The sequence below is a fragment of the Amborella trichopoda genome, chromosome 3 (assembly GCF_054954075.1).
Source record: "Amborella trichopoda isolate Santa Cruz 75 chromosome 3, AtrichopodaSantaCruz75HAP2 v2.0, whole genome shotgun sequence".
Taxonomy (NCBI): Eukaryota; Viridiplantae; Streptophyta; class Magnoliopsida; order Amborellales; family Amborellaceae; genus Amborella; species Amborella trichopoda.
The window spans coordinates 3,517,781-3,534,805 of NC_142338.1; the positions used below are offsets into that span (position 1 = coordinate 3,517,781).

At 36.1% G+C, this 17,025-nt stretch overlaps 1 protein-coding gene across 1 annotated transcript; it reads right to left on the bottom strand.

Annotated features, from left to right (window-relative positions):
* Positions 1-7,140: 7,140 nt before the first annotated feature.
* LOC18439816 (G-type lectin S-receptor-like serine/threonine-protein kinase LECRK3) lies at positions 7,141-10,012 on the bottom strand. The gene has a single exon (XM_006849973.4). The coding sequence runs from the start codon at positions 9,830-9,832 to the stop codon at positions 7,415-7,417; it is 2,418 nt and encodes an 805-aa protein (XP_006850036.2). The 5' UTR covers positions 9,833-10,012; the 3' UTR covers positions 7,141-7,414.
* Positions 10,013-17,025: the final 7,013 nt, after the last annotated feature.

Consider the following 17,025-nt stretch of genomic DNA (forward strand, 5'->3'; position numbering starts at 1 on the left):
GCATTTAGCCAATCATGTACATGATCTTCTGTGGGATCTTAATATATGAGATTCTTGGATCCGCAAATTAAGGGTTCCTGAGAACTCTACAGAAAGCGGACTCATCTAAAGGAGGTATACAAATTTGAGGAGAAATGCATATTACTATTATTGTTTGGTTCTGATAATTTTTGAATGGAAGAAACTGGCACGTAAGTGCACTAAAGATCTACTATCCCATGGGTTGTTTTTTGGCAAATAAAATGCGAAAAAAAATGGGATTAACAACAATTAAGAACAATAAAGCAGGAACAAAAAAAAAAAAAAAAAAAAAAGCTAAATTTTTATGCGGTTTGTCATAAATGTGATTATCTCTACAGGAGATAACCAACAGTTTTTTTCACTAATCAAAAAAAAAAATTACAAGATGGCATTTAAAAGAGAGAACATGAGATAATGTCAGTCATAAAACCTTTTACTATACTTTCTCTCCCTACACTGAAAGTTTCCCTTCGTGTTTTTATAATTCTCTCTTTACAAAACGACCAAATATATAGGAAAGAAAATTCCCAAAAGTAGGTTTGTGAGGCCTCCCAACTTTTTTCTAATTTTGTAAAGACTTTTAACTTTTATCGAGCTATTTAGGTTCCCTCTTCCGTTTTCGTTCTAGATTATTTTTTAGCTCCTTTTTTCTTTTTGTTCTAAATTATTTTTTGAACAAATTACGTACATACACTATTGGGGGTGGTCAATTACCAAATAGGCACTCATTTGCCCGAAATTATAAGCACCACCCATTTTCCCTTGCAATCCTTTCGTTTTCTTAACTTGCTCGTTTCTCCAGCAATGAAAACACCAGACAAGGGGGCTATTTTTAAGTAAACTACTTTTTGCTGTCTGTATTTTAAATACCGAACAACCATCTAGAACCATAAAAACGTCCTGTTTTTTTTTTTTTTTCCAATTTTTGAAGATATATTTTTCTTCCGAAACATTCTCCAAGTGCACTAATCAATCAATATTGATATCCCCAATTTGATTACCGACACCGACCCTCTGTTCATTTCCAATCAATAAATGTTTCTTGACGGAATCCAAACAGATGAAGCTCCAAGGAGTCCTTTGCAATCAATAAAATGTATCGTAACGGAACCCAACAAATGAAGTTCCATGGAGTTTACTGAATCCACCATACGGCTACCAATTTGACGTATTGCTACAATAGTCGGAGCATAGTGTATAGATCGTGCAATAATAGTTTTGAAAAATCACGTAAAAAATGCGAATTCCATTAATAGTGAGTATATATCTCAGATCTGTAAAGGCTTATAATTCGATGCACCCAAGTCCGAAGTTCGAGTCTATAGAACCACTACACCATGGTTCATTTGGGTCCTCATCATAAACCAAATTTGCCATTCCATCGAAGGATAAACCAAAGAAAATTTTTGGCATGAACTCCTAGGTCAAAGGCCTTTGATCTCCCGCGTCGCAGAAACCTAGTAGGCGAACTAAGTTCTTATGATGGGTTCGACCGATCACACTTAGATCAGTTCGAAACTCATTCTCCCCTCTCTCCACCAGCTTGGACTGTTTCTTTACAGCCATTTGGACTTCACGACCAAAATCCATGATGCCCTTGCAGACACTCCCATAGGCGCCATTTCCTAGAAGCTCCTTGAACCAATTTGTGGCTTCTTGTAATTGTGCATATTTGAATGATACAAGGTTGGCCTCTATACTCTCTACATTATTTGAGATGAAACGGGGCATTCTTCCTTTCTTGAAAGCAAAAGCAATATAGCAGCCATGGATTTTAGGCTACATCACCTTTCAAGACCTTAAAGCTGAGAATCTTTCATTCAATAGGAGTAGATATTAAATCTGGGTGTTTTACGAACTGAGACTTGGATTTATATAACCTGAATATATGAGGCAGTGAATGCTTGCGCCTTGAGAGAGTAATTTTTCACAGGGGCGTGAGGATAACCTCCGGGTCATGCCTATATTATTTAGGATGCCTCATGCTTGATGTGATTGGTCAGGGTTTGAAAACCATATGAGTACAATAGAAACTAAGTACTTTCTGAGTATTGGTCTTGTATGGAATGATCATGACTTATAAGACATAAGTCTGTATCCTGACACGACCCCACTCCATAGCATGTGCACTTATAGTCACTTGCGAAGCCACTCTTCTATAATATCATCCGACTAAGAATAGTCAGTGCAGATTTTCCTAAAGAGGACCCTTGTATTAGAGCACTTACACGCGTGGCTTGCAAGTTGCTATAAGGAGGCCACATGGCAGCCCCATGAACCTCTTTGGGGGTGACATCATGCTAATGTCAATCCCAATGCGTAGGGATATGTAGTAGTGTGCTGTGTAGCACTCGTTATTTTGTAATTTGATTTTATAAAATTTTAAATTAAAATTGTCGCATGGTTTTTACCACACATTTACCGTTTTCGCATGTATGTAATGCAAGGTTATTTGAGAATTTTGAATAAAAGGCCTTATCCATATGAGATATTTTTTTGACATGTGACATTTTCTTATGTGGCTTCATCCCATATGCGTGAGCCGTATGTTGGGTATGGAACCTCTATTGGCTGTGTCAAAGGACATTTTTTTCATACATGTGAGCTTTTTGCAATTAACAAAAGGGCATACCCTTGCCTTATGGTGCTATAGTGATTTTATGGAATTTTTGTAATGGATTAGAGTGGAAATTATCTATGAGACAAGGACCAAAGAGTAAAAAGGCTAACCTGTGGTTTATGGGGTGATGAGAGAGTTATAATCTCATCCCTCCCTTGATCTAGGTGGTTGGATGGGGATGAGTAATCAGGATCATGACCTCTCATGTGTCATGGATGAAAAGCATCAAGGGCCAATATCACTTCAATTTTACACTTGAGAACTTAGAAAGAGAAAGAGAGAGACCCAAAATTGACCTCCACACACCATGGTGTGTTTGGTTGTTCATGAAGATCAACTAGTTTAATTATGCACTTGAGGTAATATTTTTAATGAAGTTGAATTTCGTCAAAGATTCATTTTCCACATCTTTAGGTTGCAGTAAATCATAATTTCTAAAAAAATTTCTCTGTCATTATCCTTTGTTTTTCGTGGTATTATTTCATGATAGAATTGAACCATATGCATCTTGCCTTGATCTTGTGTAATCTGGATTGAACTCCCATCAACTAGGCAACATCTTCTCTAGCATTTGATTACCTGATTTTTCTAATAATATAAGTAAAAGGCAAGTTTTCTATGCTTCTCCTACAACACAAAACTTGTATACTTCTTCTTATCCAACCGTCCATTCTGACTGAAGGACTAAGGTTGTCCCAATCACATTGTCACGTCTCTACACTTTTTAATTTTTAATTTTTTTTGTATAAACTATTTTGACACCATGTCAATTCCTCTATTAAACTTGTACTCGCGAAAAATACAAAACAAATATTTTTAATAAAATAAAATGACCAAAATACCCCTGAAAGTTTCAAGAGGTATTTTGGTCATTATATTTTATCAAAAAATTAATTTTAATAGTTTTTATAGGTGCGTCCCAGTGAGAAGATGGCACATACCAATTTTTCATATTCATACAATTTGTATAGAAAAAAACTAAAAATAAGATACTTTGGGACGTCGAATCTAAGATCAAATGGTGAATGGCTCTATTGATCAAAATTGGATAGCTGGATGGTAGGGAAAGGATAGAACTTCTATATTGTAGGAGAATTATGGAAACCTTTCCTATAAGTAAATATAAACATTAGATCAATGAGGTTTCTTCCATATTTAAGATTCAAAAATATAAAGTTCGTGGTAGCCTTATCAATTGAGAAATTGCCTTATGGTTCCATGCACCATGGAAAGTAGCATGCTCATCGTCTTTTGAGTTGCATCTCTCTCAACCTATTTTGATATTTGATCTTCAACAATTATTTCTCATTTTGAACATATTAAAGTGATAAAAAGTTGATTACACAATTTCCATAGTGGAATGATACACTTGAGAATTAAAACCATACGTGCTCTCATCTATTCGACAAAATTAAGTCTTTAAAAAATCTGGGCGCAAAGGGTTTGAAATTTGACATTCCCTTCCTTATTTGGCACTCTACTTAATGTTGTTATATTTGTGAATGATTTTAAATTGTATTCAAGTTGGTTATTAATGTATTCGGTGATGAACAAGAGCACTAGTGCAGTCCATGTAAAAATGTTGACATAGTTTGAATGTTTCATGTAAAAAGTGCTGGAGATGTTGCAATTGGATTGTAATATCTTTGCCAGTACAGGAGCACCCAAAACACTATATGATAACACGGATAGTAGGAACACAATTGTAGAGTAGCTCATGAGAAACCAACTTACTAGGACCATGGTTTAAACTCTACCCTGTTTCTCTATTGTCTTTGTTCTCTCCAGTGGCCAACTCTTCAATGGAACTTTGACAAGAGCCTTCCCTGCTGTGCTGCTCCCCTTTCGGCCTTTAGTGACTGGCATCCTCTTCTTCCAACAAGCATTGTTACTAGTGATCACACAAACATGCAATCCTACTTACATTTACCTTCATCGATATCGAGGCTTTCGTTATCCCCTGCAGGCCAATCAACATTCTCATACTCAATCAAGCTTGGCTCCTGAGCTTACACCGTTGGATTCATTGTACATCCAGGTTTGCAGTCCCTTCGAATCTGTGAAGGCTAGCCTTCCATCAAGTGTCAATTGAATGGTGGAGCCTGATCCAACTGGTTGATCTCTGTTTGCTGACCAAACTCCATCTAGGAATTGGTTGCCACCAATTGAATAAAACCCAAATGCAAAATCACCAGAAGGAGAAGCCCAATATGAATCATCTGCAGAGGAAGAAAAAAGGGTGGCCCCTAGAGTGAGTGATGTTTGTGTTTGATTGAGAAACTACAAGGGGAGGGGAAGCCAGAAGAGGTGCCATATTGAATGAAGTGAGCAATGAACGGGTTATTTGAGTGTGTATTCTATACCAATGTTTCAATTCATTTCTGGTCGTACAACGTCGACTCAATGATGCCAGCTGCAGTTGCCACTTTTTTAATCAGGATAACGCGCTTCCAACAACACTACGAGGTGTGCAGTAAATTGACGATGGTCCGGTTAGAGTGTCAAGCCATCAACTTTAAAAAAAATTTTAAAAGTTCATAAACATAGAAATTTATTTGTAATAGTTTTTTTTTTTTTTTTTAATGTTTTCTATTATTTTGAAAAAGATTGGGAAGTATTTTCGTCATAAACTTCTTTTTTTCATTTCACAAATTATTTTGAAAATACCCCGGGCACAAATTTATTTTTCAAAATCCATATTTCACTATTTTTTTAATCTCATTGGATGTATTTTGCTTAATTATATTTTTTAAAAAATATCTCTATACTTCTTATTTTTATATTTCATTTCACAATAGACCCAATGTTTTAAAAGATATCTTAATGCATAAACAATGTGGATTTTATTTATTCTTACCACCTAAACTAATTTTAACCTCTTTTTTTTTTTTTTTCGAAAAAGATTATATAGAGCCGAGGCTCTAAATAATCAAATTAGAACCTACCTCAAAACATTCATTAGAAGAGATTGTTTTGATGCCCAAATATCCTCAAATTGATCATCTCGACATCAAGATGCATGGCCATGAATGAGAAAAAAAATAGATTTGTAGTTTTGAAAATAGTGTATTTTGTAATGCATTTTTTTATTTTCAATATTCGAGATTTTCATAGGTTTGTTGGTCTATACTATTTTTGAAGCTTTACACTTTATAAATAAATTAGAAAATATATTTTAAGGCTATCACAAAGATTTCCTTTGTTGAAACCACATTTCTCGATACTATTTGAAGGCAGGCTCTAATTTGATTGTTTAGAGCTTAGTTTCTATACAAACTGTACCTTGTTTTTCTTAGGCCAAACAAATTTAAAAAGATATGCCTTTTCTAAAAGCCATCCTCCCAAACTTCTCTCTTTCTCTCTCTCCCAGCACCCCTTCTCTCTCTTTTTCCGTCTTTCCCATCTCTCTACCCTCACTCTATCCTCCCACTCTCTCTTCGTGTTTCCTATCTCCCTCTTCACTCTCTCCTCCCAAATACACAATTTACAAAGAGAAAGAGAACATCAGATAAACAGAGAAACAAGAGAGCGTAGAGAAAGCTACTCCAGCATAAACTTGATCAACTCTCCATAACTCCGAATCTTATGGATCAGAGGTTCTTCTAACAAACTTTGAGTCTCTCACATGAGATCAGTGCTTAATCTCACCATTCAAACACAAAACTCTTACTCATTCAAAGCTCCATCACCATCCTTTAGAGCAGAATTTTGCTCTCAAATGTTATCAAACCCTTTGATGGGTCAGCCAATAGCTTGAATCCTTTGAGCTCTGCCTTGAAAGCATCGGCTTCTAGCTTTCCGGCCACGATAGGAAGCAAATCTTTGTACTCCAATGCCTAGTTTTGGCTCATTTTTGTCATTTTTTGGCCATTTTTTGCCATTATTTTGCTAGAGAAAGAATGGGGTTCTTGATGGTGTTGGTTGACAAAAAGGTTTGGAGAGAGAAATTATAAAAGACGGAAAATATTTTATTGGGGATTTGGGCTACTTTGACCTTGATTTGTGTAGAGAGGAATTATGGAGATATTTTCTAAAACAGATGTTCTTGTTTGAATTAGTGTTATGCAAAGGACTTTCATGGATTCATAGATTTCACAGAGGTGAGAGGTTACCAGGAGCGAGAGAGAGAGGGGTTCGGGTAAATACGGGAGGAGAGAGAGTGAGAAACGCAGAAAGAAAGAGAAAGAGAGAAGTTTGAGGTATATAAATGAGGAGAGAAAGGATATGTTTGGATTGGATTTCATAGAGGTGAGAGGTTACCATGAGGTGTTTGGAAAATTTTTCTTAAAGGAAAATTTTTCTAGGCCATTATTTCTTTCTATAAATTTTCCTAAATTTGACAACCTAAATCAACTGTATTTTGACTCAAATAAATTTTTTTGCCAGCCATCCTTTCAATTATCTGGATAAACCTAGCCAGAAAAAAGTAGGAAGAAAATAAAGAAGAATTTAAGAGGTGGAAACGTTAAAAAATAAATAAATATTGAAGAGATGGAATATTAATTGTAGACATAGGCATTGCACCAATTTATACAACAAATGAGTACCAAAATTACCTTCACACCAATATATACAACAAAGGAGTACCAAATCTAAAAATTCATTTTAAACACATTACTGTAGAATAAAAGCACATCAACTAATAATGGTAAGCGATTAAAGGATTAGGAAATGGTAAAAAGAAGAGTGGTAGTGGCAGACTATTAAATGCCAAAGTCATGACCAGGAAAAGCGAAAATTGAGTGTGACATTTCATTTGATAGGTGGTTTTGTTCATAACCATGAGGTAGAGGAATCAGGTGGTGCCAGAACTTCTATGGTCCCTTCTAGCATCTGAACCACCTTCTTCATGGAAGGTCTCATGGATGGGTCTTCTTGGATGCACCACAATCCCACCTTAACCATCCTTTCAACTTGTTCTAAATCACCCAGGGCCGCGTCATCTCCCTCTACTAGCTCATGCACCTTCCCCTCAAAGAAACAATCATATACCCATTCTGATAACACAAATTGCACCTCCAAGTTATGATCATGATGATCGCTCTTCTTCATGCAGCAAATGATGTCAAGCAACACGACTCCAAAGCTATAAACATCCACTTTTGTAGATATTGAAACATTTCGAAACCACTCCGGAGCCACATACCCCCTTGTCCCCCTAATGCCGGTGGTTGTATGGGTCTGATTGTGTTGTAACAGCTTTGCCAGACCAAAATCGGAAATCTTTGGGGTGCGAAACTCGTCAAGAAGTATGTTTTGAGGCTTTATATCACAATGTATGATAGGGGTTTCACACTCTTCATGAAGATAAGTGATCCCTCTTGCTATCCCAAATGCTAATTGGATCCTCTCGCTCCAACTTGGTTTGGTTGGGCCAAACAGGAAATCTGCAAGAGACCCATTTGGCATGAACTCATAGATCAGAAGCCTTTGATCACCCTCGTCGCAGAAACCTAGTAAGCGAACTAAGTTTTTATGATGGGTTCGACCGATTACATGTAGTTCAGTTCGAAACTCCTTCTCCCCTCTCTCCACCACCTTGTCCAGTCTCTTTACAGCGATTTGGACCTCACGCCCAACATCCATGATGCCCTTGTAGACACTCCCATAGGCGCCATTCCCTAGAAGCTCCTTGAATCCATTTGTGGCTTCTTGTAATTGTGCATATTTGAATGATACAAGGTTGGCCTCTATACTCTCTACATTGTTTGAGATGAAACGGGACCTGCTTCCTTTCTTGAAAGCAAAAGCAATTGCAGCCATGGATAGTATGAAAAGAATTGCAGAGAAGCTCATGAGACACCAACTTACTAGGACCATGGTTTTGTTTCCATCCTCTTTCTTTATTGTCTCTATTGTCTTTGTTCTCTCCAATGGCCCACTCTTCAGTGGAACCTTGAAAAGAGCCTTTCCTGCTATGCTGCTTCTCTTTCGGCCTTCAGTGACTGGCATCCTCTTCTTCCAACAATCATTGTTTCTAGTAATGGCCAGATCACACAAACAATCATTCATGCAAACCTCCTTACATTTATCTTCATTGACATCTAGTCTTTCGTAATCCCCTGTAGGCCAATCAACGTTCTCATACTCAGCCCATGTATAATCCGATGCTAAGTAAGCAGAGCACCCTCTATTGAAATCCTGTTTACACCCATCAAAAGCGTATTTAGCATCAATGAAGGAAAAATTTTGTGGGCAAAGACACCCCGCCTTATCTTGCTGCAGAACACAATAAGCATTGGGGCCACAAGCACCTGATACTCCACAAGCATCTCTGTCATTAGGAATCTTTGATACAACTATCCATGATTCTCCGTTGTTCGAATTTCTTCGGCGAGAGTATAGCCGGAAAAAACCATCACTATCAATTGTGGCCCTTAGATAAAAATCCTCAGAGTTCAGTGCATTTGAAGAAACATTGGCGATTACCTGATCGCTTGAGTTTGTGAGATGAAGAACACCCGAGCGATCGAACACCAAACGAACTGGTGATGATGCTCCATCTGTTCTGGACGCATAATATGCTCCATTAGGATCTAGACCCCTCCGACCTTTCGGGTAGAGCACAAGATTTCCATCAACTTGCATGACTAACATGAATCTACCAGTTCTATAATCTCCCTCCAAGCGATTCGAATACAAGTATTTTTCTTGGCCAAAGGTTTGGCCTGGTAATAAAGTATCAGTGGGGTTCTCAAAACTTTGCCATAAAATAGAGGATACAGAGTCTACCAATATGAAATTACCAGTATCAAGCATGGCTCCTGAGCTCACACCAGTCGTTTGATTGTATATCCAAGTTTCCAGGCCCTTTGAATCTGTGAAGCCTAGCCTCCCATCAAGTGTCAACTGAATGGTGGAGCCAGATTGCACAGGTTGATCTCTATTTGCTGACCAAACCAGGGTTCTCTCCGGTATCTTATGGAACCAAATTCCAACTAGGAATTGGTTGCCTTCTATTGAATAAAACCCAAATGCAAAATCACCAGAAGGAGAGGTCCGATATGAGTTATTTGCAGAGGAAGAGGAAAGGGTGGTCCCTTGGGTGATGTTTGTGTTCGATTGTGCAAATGCATGATGAAGCGAAAGAAGAGGAAGATAGAGAAAGAAGATGAGCGTGAGAAGGGGCGCAGGCGCCATATTAGAGTGAGCGAAAAGGCACTTAGAATGGTTTGTTTGAGTGTGTATCATACATTTACCAATTGGTCAAGCTGGTACAGCATAAATGGACCAAGAGCTCGTGGCCACAAGTTTCCTGACGATAACGCGCTTCCACTATGCCGTCAAGACTTGCAATTCCCCAATCAACGTAGACTCAGAAAGAGAGAAAGAGAAACCAGTCTTAGGAACCGGGCCAGTGGACCCAAACTCGGCCTGGTGACCCGCAACTGGCCACCGGTCCTGGTCGGTTTTAGCTTGTTAGGGTGGTCAAGGTTAGGAGCTTAAAAATAAAATTAAAAAAAATGTAAAAACTCTAAAAATATAAGAAATTTGTTTGTAGTAAATTTTTTAATGTTTTCTCTTGTTTTGAAAAAGATTTTGAAGTATTTTGTCTGTAAATACTTATTTTTAGAGTTTCTTTTTGTTTTTGAAGATTATTTCTAAAATATCCCCTGGCACAAATTGAATTTCCAAAATCAATTTTTAATTGCTTTTTTAATCTCATTTGGATGGATTTTGTTTCGTTATACTATAAACATATTTGGATGCATTTTGTTTTTTAACACTTTGAACATACTTTCTGGAATTTTTTAGTGTTTTTTTTTCTAACCCTTCTTAGTCAAGCCTGGACCTGCCCGGTTTGGGCCAGTTACCTAGACGTGTACCATGGCCAGGTTCCGTTCTCGGGTCATGTTTTTTTTGAGACATAGAGAAACTCACAAACCCATTTGAATGAGAAACCAACAAATCTATTTATTTATTTATTTTAATGTAAAGCCAACAAATTTATTATGAGTCGAGTTTCTATAAAGCCTTGGCTTATGAAATTAAATTTAAGCCTCACCTTGAATCTTCATTCGGAAAGCACTTTGAGCATTGGAAATCTCCATAATGGCTCTCAAACTAATTTCCAACATTGACTGTGAAATTTTAAGCTAAATAATGGTATGAATCTTGCAGATTTATAAATACTTATTTTAAAGGTGAAATGGATGGTCTAGATAACATATTACAAAATATACTATTTTTTGGGCTTGAGATCCTTTTTGTTTTCACAACCATGATGATCAAGGACGAGATGATCGATTTGAATGTTTTTCAATGCTAAAACTATAATTTTCGGTGAGACTTTTCTTCTTGGGTGCAGTTTGCATGAGGTTGCATCCTTAAATAATCAAAATAAGGAGCCACTCCAAACTTTGTTATAAGATGTAATTTTGGGGTAAAAAATTCTTAGGATGGCTCGGGAATCTATTTATATTTTTAATTATTAAACTTTAAATTCTAAAAATAGTTCAAGTCAAGTAAATGTATAAATGCATGAAAATTTTGGAAATAGATGATCTAAATAATGTGTTGTATGGTGTACTATGTTATGTGGATTGAAAATCTTTTTATTTCTTCTCATACCCATACATCTTGACATCGAGATGTGCATTCATATGGTTTTCCAATATTAAAACAATCTTTTTGGATAGATTTATGAGGTGCATCTAAATTCTACAACATCAACCTTATATAAAATTTTTCCTAGCTTATTTTGATAAGGCTGCAGTTTTGTCAAAACTTTTTCTATTTATTCATACTTGTAGAGAGAGTCTGAGAGTTTTCGAGAGAAAAACCGACAAATCTATTCACATTTTTCGAGAGTTTTTTAAAACAAAGAGTGGTCGTCCAAAATTTGGTGTTAAAATAGTTTGTAAAAATAATTAAAAATAAAATAATATAGAGATATGACATTGTGATTGGGTTCATCTCAGCTTGGGTTCATCTCAGCTGTCCGTTCAGAACGGTTGGATATGAAAAAACATATAGGTTTTATGCTGAATGGGAATCATAGAAAGCTTTCCCTTCTTGTTTACCTTGTCAATGACACTACTTCTTCTCAAGGACCGGTACTGCCAAAACGAGTAATGCATTACTTCATGACTTTTACTCGGCAGCTAAGGAAAGCCCTTCTTAAACGCAAAGCATGATGCTGACTGGCGCGGATTTGTGAACTACACAGATTCATGGACAGTTAGATTGTTTCGCATCAGTTTGAATTGTTGATCTAGAAAGTATTAAAAAAAATTAAAAATAAAAATAAATTAAACTTAAGTTTTATGAAAGAATTTAAGGGACAATTAAAAAATATTAGATAAGTTTTTGTTTAAAAAAAAGTAATTTATTTACGAATTTTAAAATTTTAGGTAAAATACAAAATAATTCTCTTATTGGTGGCAATCTCAAAAAATACCAGTCAACCTTTTTTTTTTCTAAAATTACTTCTAGGTTGAATCTTGATTTATATATTTTTCTTATTTTTACTTTTTTGTTCGTAGGGCATTACCCCAAGCTTTAAGGCACTACCTTACAAATGAAGTAACTAAAAAAATAAAAATAAAAATAAAATCAAAATTCAAGTTGATCGAGGGCAATTTTAAAAAACATATTATAATTTCCGCTTATAGATGAAGCATTTCGTGTTTTACCTATAATATTAGGCTCCGTATGTATATCATTCAAAAAAAAAAAAAAAGGCCGTTTTAGCGTGGGGCAAGCCGGTGCTCTTAGTTTCTCAATTCCCGATCTAAAATCTATAATTCTGGATCCAGATTGTCCGGTTTTGAAACCCTCACCCATCCATAGTGGAAAGCCTCCATACGATTTATGGTAAAGCACCGGTTTACCATTCTCCGTTGTTCGAATTTCTTGGGCGAGAATATCGCCGGACAAAACCATCACCATCAATTGTGGCCCTTTGATAGAAATCCTCAGGTGAGTTTAGTTGCAATTGAAGAAACATTTGCGATTACCATATCGCTTGAGTTTGTGAGATAAAGAGCGTTTTGAGTGATCGAACACCAAACGAACCGGGGATGATGCTCCATCTGTTTTGGTCTCATAATATGCAGGATTAGGATTTATAAATTTCCGTAGAACACAAGATTGCCATCAGTTTGCACGACTAAGATGAATCTACCAGTTCTATAATCTCCCTCCAAGCGAAGCGATTTGAATACAAATATTTTTCTTGGCCAAATGTTTGGCCTGTTAATAAAGTATCAGTGGGGTCGTCAAAACATTGCCATAAGGTAGGGGGCACAGAGTTTACCAGTATCAAGCATGGCTCCTGAGGTTACACCATTCGTTTCATTGTATATCCAAGTTTGCAGGCCTTAGAATAAGGTATTTCAATGTATGTCGTCTCTACATTTCTCCTGGTACAACGTTAAAGGACCAAGGGCTCGTGGCCAGGACTTGCCGTCAAGACTTGGAAGTGCCGAGTCAACAATGACGCCTAGAATGCGGAAGATTTGGGAAAGAAAAAGAGTGAAACACAAAACCGGCCGGGTCGACCCTAGCCAGATCCGACCGTGTTACCTGGCCACTCGCCTCCCCGTGGTTGGTTAGAGTGGTTAAGCCTAGACCTTAAAAAAAAAGGAAAAAAGAAAACGTATTTTGTCTATAAATACTTATTTTAACGTTTTAAAAGTATTTTGTCCATAAATACTTATTTTCATATTTTTTTCTTTTTTTTTGGATTATTTCTATAATACTCTATGGCACAAATTGAATTTTAAAAATCAATTTTCACTACTTTTCTAATGTCATTTGGATGTCTTTTGTTTAGTTACTTGGGGTTTAGTATTGTTGTTGTTGTTTCATTTTATGCTCTCAATAAATCTATGATAGGTTTTGCATTATGATAACAAAATAAGCATTGTTTTTGGATTTATTGAAAATTTAGACAAAAAATTGTCAAGTATTACTCTAATGACACTAGGCAAGGCCATCAAACTATTGTTCAATGGCTTTAAATTATCTATAAAATAACTACAAATCATAAGCCCATATTGTATTATCTTTATGTGTCCGATTTTTTCACTTCATTTTGTGAGCCAAATCCAAAAAATTCATGATTCTATTACTTCCCTTATATATTAGCGATTCATATTCTTTAACTACATTTTCCGTCAACATTTTGAAATAAAACGAATTTCTTACCGATGTTTTGGTTTGCCGATATTTATTGTCATTCCCTTACTGTCTATGACGCTGACCAATGTAGTCATGCAACCTTGGAAAATGAGATATGAGCATGCTCTTGTGGGAGATTAACTCCCTTTGATAAAATAGATATTTTGGAGGATTTCTTCTATTTGAATTTACGGGATCCAATTAATGATTATTTTCAAGCAACCAAAAAAAAAAGAAGTGAATTTTAAGTTCAACCCCTAGATCTAACCCTTTCAAAATTGGACATTCCTTGTGTTGTGTTGAGGAAAGTGTATATCATTGGATATTCCTTGTGTTGTGTTGAGGAAAGTGTATATTATTGGATATTCCTTGTGTTGTATTGAGGAAAGTGTATATTGTCAGTCTACTATCTACAGGGTTACTATAATCAATAGTTATAGGAAGGTAGGTGCAGTATCCTGTATTTTGCTTAGTGTAGGATAGGTGTTCATGGATTTATTTTTCATTCCTATTCCTACCATTCATTCCTACCGTTCATTGGAGGTTATATATTTTATAGATGATGATCAATATACAGAGAGAGAGAGTGAGTTGTTTACAGGTTTGCTTAGTGTAGGATAGGTGTTCATGGATTTTTTTTTCATTCCTATTCCTACCATTCATTGGAGGTTATATATTTTATAGATGATGATCAATATACAGAGAGAGAGAGTGAGTTGTTTACAGGTAAGAATCAAAGTTTAAACCTGTCGTGTCAAACGATACAGACAGAGAACTCTCGTAAGCATCCTTTGTGGCCTACGTTGTTTACCTTGCAACTTAGAGTTTAAACCTGCCGGCTCCATATACACTTTTCTTTTTTATTATAGGAAAAGTTTATATAGAGCCGAGGCTCTAAACAATCAAATTCGAGCCTACCTCAAAAATTTCACTAAAAAATATTGTTTTGATGCCCAAATATCCTCAAATTCATTGTCTCGATATCAAGATGCATGGACATGATAAAAAAATAGATTTCAAGTTTTGAAAATAGTGTATTTTATAACGCACTTTTGGACCGTCAAATTTCAAGATTTTTAAGTTTTCATAGATCTCTCGATCTACATTAGTTTTGAAGCTTTAATCTTTATAAATAAATATGAAAACATATTTTAAGGCTAACAAAAAGATTTTCGATATTGAAACTATATTTCTCGATACTATTTGAAGGCAGGCTCTAATTTGATTGTTTAGAGCCTAGGCTCTATATATACAAACTGCACCCATATCTTAACATTAATTGATTGAGTAACGTAATGGTAAGATACAGGGACCTCTTTATAAGTGGTCAAGGCTTCAATTTTTAGCCCTTGCACCTTACTAAAAAGTGATGGTAGAGTGTTTATTTTATGGAGTACTCAACAAGTTTGGACACTTGTATATATATATATATATATAATAAAAGATAATTTATAATTGTACTCAACAATTTTAGACACATACATACCATTATTTTTTAATAAAGGGTTATGTTATGGTGTTTACACTATTGAGTAATTTATCATTGTGCTCTACAATTTTGGACACTTATATATTCTTGTTTTGTATATAGAGATTTTTTTTCATAAAGATATTTTCTTTTGTCATTAAAAGGGGTGTGACATTATCTACTTGGACATCACTCACATGGAGCATTAAATGTTACTAGTGTGTCCATGTGGGTGACATCACACTCTATGTAGATGATGTCACACCCCTCCAACTGACGAAAAATATCTTTATTAAAAAATATTTTATATATAAAATAATGTTATATAGGTGACTAAAAATACCTTTATTAAAAAAATGCGTCATGTATAAAATAAGAGTATATAGATGTCCAAACTTATTGAGTACAATGATGAGTTACTCTATAATGTGAATACTCTAACATAATTTTTTAAACAAAATTCTATAGTGTGAGCACTCTAACATAACATTTTAATAAATATAAAAGAGATCTATTTTTTTTAATTTAAAACCCGTAAATAAATACAAAATTGGTCAATCTTTGTAAATAAAATACAAAATTGGTCAATCTTTTTAATTTAAGATAGAGAGAGAAAAGTTCGGGCTTCGGATCTCGGACGTGGGCTTTCAACGCCGCGTATGAAGGCCAAAACACTACCTAGACTCAGGTTAAGTAAAGTTGCGAATGATAACATATATAGAAAAACGGGCCGATTCCGACTCACATTGGCCAAGTCTAAAAACCTTCTGCTCTCTATCAATGTACCCGTGGGAGCATATTGTGCATCTACTCCCATCAATCAAAAGACCTACTTGGGAAAATTTTTGAGTCTGAAATTTTGGAAACCACGTAAGAATCATTAAATAATTATTTACAAACGGCAAAAAAAATTGAATTTTTAAGTTTTTATACTTAAATCTCACATAAAAATTAGAAGGTCTCTAGAAGACATCATCTTTTTTAGTACATGAAGAGTTTAATTCAGAAACTTAAAAACTTTTTGCACCAAGAGTTACTTAGAGATCAACTCTTGCAAAGTGGGGGATTTCAAGGACGCACTAGGAGTCGCAACGGACCCGGCCCGAATAATATTTGGGTCCAAATTTTGGTCTCGTATGGGGGATTTCAAGGACGCACTAGGAGTCGCAACGGACCCGGCCCGAATAATATTTGGGTCCAAATTTTAGTCTCGTATTCAGACCCCAATAGTAGTCGGATGCAAAATTTGCACCCATACGTGGAAACATCTGGTCCCAGGTATACTTATGGGGTCCTATGTCTTGTCGGATCTATTGCCACCTTATATGCTTCTTCTTCTTCTTCTTCTTCTATGTCTTGTCGGATCTATTACCACCCTATATGCTTCTTCTTCTTCTATGTCTTGTCGGATCTATTGCCACCCTATATGCTTCTTCTTCTTCTTCTTCTATGTCTTGTCGGATCTATTGCCGGATCTATTGCCACCCTATCTTCTTCTTCTTCTTCTCCATCTCCTTCTCCTTCTCCTTCTCCTCCTTCTTCTCCTTCTCCTCCTCCTCCTCCTCCTCCTCCCTTCTTCTTCTTCTTCTTCTTCTTCTTCTCCTTCTCCTTCTTCTCCTTCTCCTTCTCCTTCTTCTCCTTCTCCTCCTCCTCCTCCCTTCTTTTTCTCCTCCTCCTCCTTCTCCTCCTCCTCTTCCCTTCTTTTTCTTCTCCTTCTTCTTCTCCTTCTCCTTCTCCTTCTTCTCCTTCTCCTCCTCCTCCTCCCTTCTTTTTCTCCTCCTCCTCCTTCTCC

What these genes read in the sequence shown, in the direction of transcription:
- LOC18439816 (XM_006849973.4), bottom strand. Translation starts at nt 9,832, where the DNA reads ATGATACACACTCAAACAAACCATTCTAAGTGCCTTTTCGCTCACTCT.